The sequence below is a fragment of the Rattus norvegicus genome, chromosome 3, assembly GCF_021556685.1.
Source record: "Rattus norvegicus strain SHRSP/BbbUtx chromosome 3, alternate assembly SHRSP_T2T, whole genome shotgun sequence".
Classification (NCBI taxonomy): domain Eukaryota; kingdom Metazoa; phylum Chordata; class Mammalia; order Rodentia; family Muridae; genus Rattus; species Rattus norvegicus.
This window is the reverse complement of record NC_141536.1, coordinates 74,297,605-74,309,869: the sequence shown is the minus strand read 5'-3', so window position 1 is coordinate 74,309,869 and position 12,265 is coordinate 74,297,605. Positions and strand designations below refer to the sequence as shown.

Here is a 12,265-nt window from a genome sequence, read left to right as displayed (position 1 = left end):
TCTAAATCACTCATTATTTATGTGTACTTTCCACAAAGATCTTTTGCTATTCCTTTCAAAGAAATTCATTTGCCCAAGTGAAACCCAAGCATTGATGAATTTCACTTGCATAAAATATCTTGACCTACTCTACAGAAAACAGTAAGAGTTTAAGTCTGCTGGGGTCAGGGATCAGAAGTCCAGTGTAGGTTTTCTTCTTTTTTTATTCAAGTACTATTATTACATGGAATGTGGATTTTTATTTATTTTTTGTTTTTTTAAGTTAAAAAATTTTTATTTTGTAATTTATGTATTTAAATTTCAAATGTTATCCCTTTTGTTGGTTCCTCAATCTCCCATTCACATTCCCCTGCTTCTATAAGGATACTCTCCCTCCAACCTACCCACTCCCACATCAACACCTTAGCATTGCCCTTTCCTGGGGAAACATGCCTTCACAGGACCTCCTATTGATGACAGAAAATATCCTTTGCTACATATGTGCCTGTAGCCATGGGGCCCTTCATGTATATTCTTTGGTTGGTGTTTTAGTCCCTGGGAGCTCTGGTGGATCTGGTTGGTTGATATTGTTTTTCTTCCTATAGGGTTGTAAACCACTTAAGCTCTTTCAGTCCTTTCACTAAATCCTCCATTGACATCTCAGTGCTCAGTTTGATGGTCAGAAATTACCATGAATGGAACTATGCTTGTGGTACTTTTAGTTTCACCAGTTTATTGTCCATCTTGTTTTATAACTGGATGGGAACCAACAAATTGTATAATGGTTTTCTCAGTCCATCATATATATATATGATACGTATGAAATATATATGTAAATATGTATATATATATATATATGTATATTCGTCTGACACAATGACCTCATAGGGTTAGTTTATTCCAGTTTCTCTTGCAGTAGTGTGTGAATACATTCAGATTTCTGATTATAGATTCTAGTGTGTAACTGCTCTGAGGACACCATGAGATGATTCTTTGGTTTGAATTCAATACAGTATCACTTCACGAGAGACATATTAATGAGTAAGTCATTTCTGTTCTTTTAGAGTTACAGTCTTTAAAATTGTCATATTTTTCCTTCCCAATAAAATTGATTTATTTTGAATCTTAAATTTTAAATAACAAATATGGATCTCTCCACAAATATATTTTATATGTGCATATATTTCAAAGGAATTATTAAATCATATTTATTATGAATTTTCAGTTATATAGAGAGGAAAGGTAAAAGATACTCTTTGTAGCCATGGCAAAGAGGGGTAATGTATGCAGAAGATGGAATATTGCCTTAGTATGTATTAAAGAGGGAGATATGTTTTCAAGTGAGTTAATTGAATGTGGAATGTTGAGGTCATGTGTCTATGAATAACATTTTCATATTTAAATTTGACCTTCTTCATAATCCTTAATGATGAGCACATAATTTGTTTATGAGCCTGTCTAATAGCAACCTCATACAATTTCCCAACCTTGTCAAACCTTATTAAATGATAGTTGTTATGAAGTAGAAAATCATTATTACGTAGGAGATTATTAAGTTTCAAGAGTCTAATTCAAAAATCAATGAATGATTTCTGTCCCGAAGATCTGTGTCGTGACCAGTTTTCTCATGTGAATTCTTCCTTCATCACTTGAACTTTTATCACTTACTGCTTGCTGTCTTTGGCAAGATGCCACATTTATACAGTGAGATCATAAGAAGATGTTTTCTTCTTTCTGGTGAGAACGAGACTAGAAAACACATGCACCAGTACAGCCATAAGTAAAAAATTCACAGTTCTAAAAACTGAATCTTTGGAGATCTCGGAAGTCTTGGAATGTGTATTTCTTATGTAATCACTTCCTTTTTCATTAGGTCTTGCAACTTAGACTAAAATGTACAAATATAAATGTAACAATTACCTCTGTCCTATATTGTTTATCAAGAACGTTAAACCTGATTTATAATATTTCTTTGTTTATTTCCTTATTGCTTTGGATTTCTAGGTGAGGGGATCTTCTATTGCAGTTTTTGTGTTGGCAACAGTGTACACTTCATATTGTTCCAGTCAAATTTCAAAGTGAAGTAGAAGGGAAGAATAATTTATCATTGTGCTTCCTGGTGTAAATTAAATGGTAAAAGTAGCCACGGTTTTCATGTGTGCCAAAAAGTAGACTTTGCCTCTTCTTCTGTTTGTACATGCATGGTCTGACAAGTCACTGCAGTCTCCTCATCCATGGCTCCTTCCATGAAGAGACAGATATGCTTTATATATTTAGGTCTTTTGTTCCTATCTAGGTTATGGTTTCAAAATTGTTTTAAAATTTCTCCTAAAGAAAAACAACAGATTTTAAAAAGCTGATTACTAGAAGATGCAGTATTTATTTCCACTCAAACATATAATATCTTTGTAAAATAGTTGAAGTTGGCTATTTTCAAGCATTTAACCATAAATGTTTATATCAATTGTTCAGGTTGCACAACTATGGCCTTCAAAAACCCTTTTACATCCTTTGATTTTCAATTGCAATAGACTCACTCAGTGAAATTTTCAAAGGTATATAATCTTGTTGTTGGTGATATCATGAATTTATAAGAAGTATTTTTTCTCATCATTGAAAATTTTATGTTAAGAAAGTTCAGTTCCCCTGTCTTATGAATCATGCTAAACCAAAGCTTTGTCACTGAGTTCATACTCCTGGGGCTCTCACAGAACCTGAATGTGGAGAAAATGCTATTGGGTTTGTTGTTATTTATCTATTTTGCAACTATTGTGGGCAACATGATAATTGTGGTGACCATCATGTACAGTCCAGCACTGCTGGGCTCCCCCATGTACTTCTTTTTGATATTCCTGTCATTACTCGATGCTTGCACTTCTTCTACTGTCATCCCCAAGATAATTATAGACTGCTTCTCTGAGAGGAAGACCATCTGCTTTGAATGTTGTATGATACAACTGTTTGCTGTCCACTTCTTCACTGGGGCAGAAGTGATTGTCCTGTCATCCATGGCCTATGACCGCTATGTGGCCATCTGCAAGCCACTTCACTACTCTTCCATCATGACCCAGAGGCTCTGTGGAATTTTGGTGGTTGTGTCCTGGGCAGGGGGTTTCTTGCATTCTATCATACAGATTATCTTCATTTTGCAGCTGCCTTTCTGTGGACCCAATGTGATTGATCATTACATGTGTGACTTGTTCCCATTACTGAAGCTTGCGTGCACTGACACACACATTTATGTCTTTATGATATTTGCCAACAGTGGTGCTATATGCATTATAATCTTCTCTTTATTGCTTGTCTCCTATGGTGTCATCTTGTTTTCTCTGAGAACCCACAGCTCTGAAGGTCGACGTAAAGCTCTCTCTACCTGTGGATCCCATATAATTGTTGTGCTTTTGTTTTTTGTTCCATGCATATTAATATATGCAAGACCCACTTCTGCACTCTCCTTTGAGAAAAACATGGTTACATTTATGAATGTCCTTACACCATTGATAAATCCTATGGTTTACACTTTCAGGAATAAGGAAATGAAGAATGCAATTAGAAAAATGTGGAAGAGATTAATAATCGTTTCTGATGAATTTTAAAATATTCTACTTCAGTGAGTAAGGACACTTGTTATACCAACAGAATGATTTGATATTTACTTTCTATTACTTTTAATGTCTTAAGTAAGCACAGAAATACATTCTTAATCCAATACTGGTACACAGGGGTCTGTGAATCTGAGAGTTTTACCTCATTGTGGATTTACCCAATTTGTGTCAGTCCTGTGGCCCCTGTAAGACCTTCTTTCTTTGTTGTCTTCTATCTCCACTGTCTCTTACAGTTCTTCTACCTCTTCTGCACAGCTCCCTCAGCTCTTAGAGGAACAAATTGATGAAGACAATCCATTTAGGACCGAATGTTCAAATGTCTTTCACTGTCTGCCTATTGCCTGGTTGTAGGTCTCTGCATTAGTGGGTATCACCTGAAGAAGAAGCTTTTCTGATAATAGCTAAGTGAAAATAGCTAAGTGAAATATGTATGCATAGATATATCAGAATCTTATTTCTAAGTTCTTTTATAGTATGCAGTTTCCCCCTAAATCCTAGCTTATAGAATTTCAGGGTCTTAGCCAACCAAGAAATGCTAGCTATGGGTCCCATCTCATGGAGAAAGTCTTAAATCTAAGCAGGTAGGAGTTGGTTGTGCCCAGAAATTTTGTGTACCTGTTGAACTATCAAATATTACAGACATGTCACAAATGTAGTCTAAGGATTTGTAGCAAATTTAGCATTGAACTTTTCCTCTGGTAGTATATAATCTACCTTCCAAGACCATGAACACTAGTCAGTAGGAGTAAATGCTTTTGGTAGGAATCAGCTCACATTCTCCATGTTCAATGAGATGTGTAAATGTGGTCTTCAGGAACAGGGTTTTATCATTAATTTGCATAAAGGAAGCAATAGTCTTGGCAATAACCTGTTTAAGAGGTTTCTTTTGGGCCCCTTTGTCTAAGAACTTTATTAGGTACAGACCTTTTCTGGCACTGGATGTTTCACTTGATTATGAGAGGTGTGCTTTGTGTCCCCAATTATTTGATTATTCCATTTACACTTTTTCAAATCGATATATTTAAAGAAGCTTTTATCATAGCCGGATTTATATGAACCCCAGTATTGCTATTCTTTTCCACATACCTTCCCTAACCCCCTCTTTTCTTTACCTGTCCATTTAATCCTCCCATTCCTGTCCCTTATATCCTGCCAAATATACATTCTATATATTCTATAGTTTATCTTTACTTCCCATGTTAACTCCTGCTATATAACTCTATACATAAGGTCTATGTTTGTACAGAATGTCATATGCCTATTCAAAACTTTAAAGATAACTTCTAATAAAATACATACCTACATACTTATTTGTCTTTTCTGGACTGAATTACTTCTCTCATGATGTTTGGTTTTTGTTTCTTTGTTTTTATAACTCTACGTAGATAATTACTGTAATTCCCATAAAAATATTTACATAATTCTTAGTGTATTTTTTTTAAAAATTCTTAAATTTTTATAGAAATTTTAGATACTTGGCTAACAAATAAAATCTTGATTAATAAAATACTGCCTACTGTTATCATTATCACACATTTTACATTATAGTAGACTGACATGCTAATAAAGCTTTATAACATTGGTATTATTTCAGACATATGGATCAATGGAATAAATTTTAAAATGTACACATATTCGCACTCTAATAGAGCAAACTGAATTTTCACAAAGTCAATAATACACATTGAAGAAGCAAAAACATCTTCAACGAGTGGGGCTGCCCAGACAGAAAACCTAGCTTAGAACTTTTCATCTTATTCTGTACAAAACTCATTTTCAAGTGGATCAAATACATCAAGAGAAGACCCAATATTTTGAGGCTGTTAGAGGAGAAATTGTGGAATGCCCTTGTCCAGTTTGTTTGTCTGTTCTATAACAAATGAATATTATATTTAAGGCTCTGTATGGTTGATTTTGGTGGTTTCTTTTTTGTTCAGTTGTTTTATTTTGTTTGTACTATTTAAGAATAAGTAGACTTTTTTTCTAGTTTCTATTGTATTGTATTTGCCTAATTTTAAGGTATGTTTAGTTTCTCAGTATATTACAAAATCTCACATATATACAATTATATCTTTTTCTATCTAAAATCAACTATTTTTTCAAGTAACTTGAGCCATTCAATACTTAAGAATGTACAACAACAACAACAATAACAGCAAAAGCTGCGGAAACAAAAGCATCTTCAAACTCATGGTTCTGGAGAAATGGACATCCACATAAAGAAGAATTAAATTGTATGCACTTATACCTATGTCCTTTCTCAAATACTAATTCCAAATGTGTCAAAGCCATAAATGTGAAAATGGAGACACTAACGTTGCTAGAAGACAAAAACAATAAATGCCCTGAAGTATAGAGCTTTCAGAAATGCATTTCTTGACTTGTACTTTATTTATCCCAATAATAAGACTCCAAAGTGATAAGTGGAATTCATGAAATTAAAAGCCTTTTGTATTGTGATAGGTGAGAAGGAACCTCACATAATGAGCAAAAATCGTTAAGAGTTATAGACCTTACAATATATTAATATCCAGATTACATAAAGAACAACAACCACCACAACAACAGCAACAGACAGTAACAACAACAGAGCCCCAAAGAGTCAAAAACCCAATAAACTAAAAAGAAGGAAAGACTTTCCTAAGAAATATATTTTTAAAAAGTGTTTATAATCTCTACCAGTCAGAAAAGTTTAAATCAAAACCCCTTTGAGATCAACAAAACAATCAACAGATGTTGGGATGCAGGTTTTGGAAAAGAGAACTCTACATCCTTGATATTGAATTGCAAACTGTCCCACCACTGTGTAAATCAGTGTGAAATATTTTCAAATAGCTAGATATAATTCTTATACTATGATATATGACAGGTTATTTTTGACAAAATCAAGTGCTTCACTGACTTAGACATAGTAAAGTTGCTAGGATGTTAGAGATGGATAACACGCTTCAGCAGTCAGTAAAGGTAAAGGCAGAGACAAGAAAACATGAGGACCTTAGATTTCCTGTTAGGAATGCTGATAGAATATTCAGATGTCCAGATTCCCAGACAAATAATAAGCTTGAGTATAAACAACATTATGGATAACTATGAAATTTGAAAGAGGGGTCAGCAAACTACAATTGTATAAAAATACATGGAAATGACTGTTTAATTAGAATATTTTGTATTGGCTAATTTTTTATTTACTTTTCTAATGTTATCCCTTTTCCTGTTTTCCTGTCCATAAACACCTTTTCACATTCTTCCTCCCTCTTCTTCTCTGAGAGTTTTTCCCCACCAAACCACCCACAGTTTCCTGCCTACTCACCCTTACAATCCTTTATACTGGGGGGTCCAGCCATGACAGGGCCAAGGGTTCCCCCTTCCATTGGTGCTCAACAAGGTTATCCTCTGCTACATATGCAGCTGGAGCCCTGAGTCTGTCACTGTGTACCCTTTGGATGGTGGTTCAGTCTCTAGGAGCTTTGGTTTGTTGGTATTGTTGCTCTTGTGGGGTTGCAAACCCTTTCTGTTCCTTCAATCTTTTCTCCTCCAATTTGGGACCCCATTTACAGTTCAATTGTTCAATTGTTGGTTGCTAGCATTCACTTCTGTATTTGTCATACACTGGCATAGACTCTCAGTAGAAAGATATATCAGGCTCCAGCCATCATGCACTTCTTGGCATCAGTACTATTGTCTAGATTTGGTAGCTATTGTCTACTTATCAGTGATTGCATACCATGGTTTTTTTTGTTTTTTTTTTTGTTTTTTTTTTTTGTTTTTTGTTGTTGTTGTTGTTGTTGTTGTTGTTCTGTTTCTGTTCTGTCCTATTTTGTTTGTTGTGGAGTGTGTGTGTGTGTATGTGTGTGTGTGTGCATGCAAGAGAGAGAGGGGGGGGGAGAGAGAGAGAGAGAGAGAGAGAGAGAGAGAGAGAGAGAGAGAGAGAGATTGGAATAAATCATTCAGGATATTTTCTAGTTCCATCCATTTGCTCGTGTGTACCTAGTTGTATTTCATTTTCTACTTCTCCTTCTCCTCTCTTACCTTCCTCCTCCTTTTCCTTCTTCCTATTCTTTTTGTTTCTTCTTTTGGTTCTTCTTGTCTTTGCTCTTATTCTTGTTGTTATTTCTGTTTTTTCTTCTTTTCTACCTTCTCTGCCTCATCCTCTTTTTGTTCGTCTTCTGCCTCCTCTCCCCTTTTGTTGTAGTTTTGGAATTTAAAATATTTAGATAAAATCTATTTGTTCCAATATTTGTTCTTGTTTGCCCTTTTCTTATACCTCATGTGTTCTCTCCAACAATCTCTACCATGTGCCTGTACCTTAGTGCCTCTGGCATACAGTTGCAATATTTTCATTCAAGTATACTACTACATTATATAGTCTATTTATTCTTAGACTATGGCAGGGTATGCCAAAATATGTTGTCTGAATTAGATGGAGTGGACATTGTACCCATTAACAAACAGTAGAGAAAACCTATGATAAGATTAAGGTTAGCCTTTGCAATATACCATCACTGATTTAACATGGTCTCATGATTCCCTACTCCTCCTTTAGAAATATTGACAATTCAAGTTGTATGAAATGTGTGTAGTATTTTCTTCACCTACAATACTACAGGTTAGTGCCCATGGTATAGTAATTAGGTCCATATATGCACATACAAACTACCCTGCATAAATTCATTCGTCGGTAAAAGAGACATGATTATTCCAGGGGTCATGTGAAAAGAGGACATGATGGATGGAAAAGGATGAGATGCTGATGTACAGTGTGATTATAAGACTTGGTGAAGCAAAGTAAGAATATTACCTCTGCATGTATTTTTATAAATGCTTTTTAAATTTGTGACAAAGTAATTTAGCATGTGGTATTTAAGCAGTCTACTTACTATATGTAGCAACATAAAGGCCCCATAATGGTTTCTATGACTGGCTGTTTGTCAGCTGAGAGCTTTATGGAGATATCACTGACCAAAACAAGGAAGGTTCTTTATATTCCTGATTTCATGAACATTTTTGTGTTTTATCTAGAATGGATGTTGGATTTTGCCAAATGTGTTTTCTGTATTTAAGATGATTGGATAGCTCAGATCTTTCATTTTTAAGCTTGTCAATATGGTGAATTGTACCAGTTACCAATATTGAAACTTTATTCCTGACACAAAATCCCTGTGTTCATGACTTATACTATTTTTAAAATAGTTAGGCGTAGCATGCTGATCATTTGTGTAAAATGATCTCATTCTTGTTTCTAAGCATTATGGAATGTGTTTCATTTTCTTGTGATGCCTTTGCTCTAGGTAACCACTGTCATGGTCCTGCCATGCACAGTCCTTTTAACAATGACTTGAATTAAATGAGCATTAAATTTTTTGATCACCATTGACAGAATTAATCAACCATCTACCCGGAATTTTCTTCGTGATGAAATATTTAACTATAATCTTCCTTTTATTTCTCTTCCTCATTTCATGGGATATTTTTATTTATATTTGAATGTTATTCCCTTGCTCTGTTTCCCCTCCAGAAACCTGCTATCCCATCTCTGATTCCCCTGATTCTATGAGGGTGCTCGCTCACCTACCCCCATATCAATTTCTACCTCCCCACACAGACATTCTCTACACTGAGGCATAAAGCATTGACAGAACAAAGGGCCTCTCCACCCATTGATGCCCCAAAATGCTTTCCTCTGCTACATATGCACCTGGAGCTATAGGTCTATCCCTATGTACTCTTGGGATGCTGATTTAGTCCCTGGGAGCTCTGGGTAGTCAGGTTAGTTGATACTGTTGTTTTTCTCATGGGGTTGCAAACCCCTTCAGCTATTTCAGTCCTTTCTCTAACTTTTCCACTGGGGACCCAGTTCTCAGTTCAGTGCTTGGCTGACAGCATCCACCTGTGTATTTCTCAGTCTCTGGCAGATTCTTTCAGGAGACAGCTATATTAGATTCCTATCAGCATGAACATTTTGGCATCCACTGAATTATCTGGCATTGGTGGATTCATATGGGATGGATTCCACAGATGGGGCAGTCTATGGATGTCCTTTCCTTCAGTCTCAATATTATCTCCATATTTTCTCCTCAGAATATTTTTCCCATTCCAAGTTGTTCTGAAGTATCCACACTTTGGTCTTCCTTCTTCCTGAACTTCATGTGGTTTGTGAATTGTATCATGGATATTACAAGCTTTTGGGCTAATGTCACTTATTAGTGAGTGCATACCATGTGCGTTCTTTTGTTATTGGGTTACCTCACTCAGGACGATATTTTATACTTCAATACATGTGCCTATGAATTTCATGAAGTCATTGCTTTAATAACTGAGTAGTATTCCATGGTGTAAAGGTACCACATTTTCTATATCCATTTCAGTGTTGAAGGACATCTGAATTCTTTCCAGCTCCAGCTATTATAAATAACGCTATTATAAACATGCACATAGTGGAGTATGTTTTCTTGCTTAATGTTGGAGGATCTTTCTGGTATATGCCCAAGAGTGGTATATCTGGGTCCTCAGGTAGTACTATATCCAGGTTTCTATGGAACCACCAGACTAATATGCAGAAAAGTTGTACCTACTTGCAATCCAACCAACAATGGAGGAGTGTTTCTCTTTCTCCACATCCTTGTCAGCATTTGCTGTGACCTAAGTTTTTGATCTTAGCCATTCTGAATGGTATGATGTGGAATCTCAGGATTGTTTTGATTTGCATTTCCCTGATGACTAATGTGGAGAGCCGCAATAACATTCGCCACCACAAGATGGCGCTGGCTTCCACTGTGCCCACGTGGAAAGCTGGGATAGCATTTGCCATTACAAGATGGCGCTGGCTTCCGCCGTGCCAGCCCGACTTCCTTTCAGGAAGTTAACTGTGTGCGCATGTGCAAGAGTGTCTTCGTGCCAGGTCTTTGCCCACTCCGGGGCGTGCCTATGAGATCATGGGTAAGCGACCAATCAGGTGTGGATGCGCTGCGCTAGGGTGTATATAAGCCGTGCCATGCTGGCGCCCTGTGTCCCCCTCTTTAAGATACAATAAACGCTTTGCTGCAGAAGGATTCGTGTGTCCCCGCGTGTGTTCTTGCTGGCAAGACGATAGCGCGGGACAGACTAAGAATGTTAATCATTTCTTTAGGTACTTCTAGACCATTCAATATTCCTCAGTTGAAAATTCTTTTTTAGCTGTCTAGCCTATTTTTTAAAAGGATTATTTGATTCTCTGAAATCTAAGTTCTTAATTTCTTTGTATATGTTGGACATTAGCCCTCTATAGGGTGTAGGATTGGTTTTATCTTATCCCAATATGTTGGTTGTCACTTTGTCCTATTGACAGTGTCCTTTGCCCTACAGAAGCTTTGCAGTTTTATGAGGTCCTATTTGACTATTCTTACTCTTATAGTATGATCCATTGGTGTTTTGCTCATAAAAATTTCCCCAGTGCCCATGTGTTTGAGAGTCTTCCCCACTTTCTCTTCTATTAGTTAGGTATATCTGGTTTGGCCTGGAGGTCCTTGATCAACTTGGACTTAAGCTTTGTTCAGGGTGATAAGAATGGATCTCTTTGCATTCTTCTACATGCTGACCTCCAGTTGAACCAGCACCATTTGTGGAAAATACTATCTTTTTTTCTAGTGGATGGTTTTAGCTCCTTTGTCAGAGATCAAGTGACCATAAGTGTGTGGGTTCATTTCCAAGTCTTCAATTCTATTCCATTGATCTACCTGCCTATCTCTTTACCAATAACATACAGTTTTAATCACGATTGCTCTGTAATACAACTGGAGGTTAAGGAAGGTAATTCTTCCAACAGTTATTTCATTGTTTAGAATAGTTTTCACTATCCTGGGCTTTTTGTTATTCCAAATGAATTTGCAAATTGCTCTTTATAACTCTGTGAGGAATTGACTTGGGATTTTGATAATAATTATATTGAATATGTAGATTGTTTTCAGGAAGATGGCCATTTTTACTATATTAATCCTGCCAATCTATAAGCATGGGAATTCTTTCCATGTTCTGAGATCTTCAATTTCTTTCTTAAGAATCTTGAAATACTTGTCACACATATATTTTGCTTGCTTTGTTAAGTGACCCTAACCTATTTTATACTATTTGTGACTATGGTGAAGGGTGTTATTTCATTAAATTTTTTCTCAGTCCATTTATCCTTTGAATAGAGGAAGGCTACTGATTTGAGTTAATTTTTTATCCAGCCACTTTGCGGACATTCTTTATCAGGTGTACGTTTCTCTGGTGGAATTTTGGAGTCACTGAAGTATACTATAGCACTTGCAAATAGTGATATTTTGACTTCTTCTTTTACAATTGACTACCTTGACCCCCTTTTTTTTCCTCATTGCTTTACCTACGACTTCAAGTAACATATTAAATAGGTAGATAGAAAGTGGGCAGCCTTGTCTAGTTCATGATTTTAGTGGGATTGATTCAAGTTTCTCTCCATTTAGTTTGATGTTGGCTCCTGGTTTGCTGTATATTGCTTTTACTATGTTTATGTACGGGCCTTGAATTCCTAATCTTTCCCAGACTTTTAACATGAAGGGTGTTGAATTTTGTCAAAAGCTTTCTCAGCATGTGCATTTTTTTTTTGAGTTTGTTCATATAGTGTAACTGGCAGGGTAGGGGTTTCTGTTTCCCTGGATACTGGGGGACCAAGTTACTCTGGGCTTTGC

The 12,265-nt window shown here is 36.1% G+C and overlaps 1 protein-coding gene across 1 annotated transcript; it reads left to right on the top strand.

Annotated features, from left to right (window-relative positions):
* The first annotated feature begins 2,636 nt into the window (after positions 1–2,636).
* On the top strand, positions 2,637–3,575 carry LOC148006509 (olfactory receptor 4C15-like). Its single transcript, XM_087655343.1, has one exon. It carries the CDS (start codon positions 2,640–2,642, stop codon positions 3,573–3,575), a length of 936 nt encoding a protein of 311 aa, XP_087511469.1. The 5' UTR covers positions 2,637–2,639.
* The last annotated feature ends 8,690 nt before the right edge of the window (positions 3,576–12,265 follow it).

Excerpts from the sequence above, each read along its gene's own strand:
- LOC148006509 (XM_087655343.1), top strand. The coding sequence starts at position 2,640 with ATGCTAAACCAAAGCTTTGTCACTGAGTTCATACTCCTGGGGCTCTCA.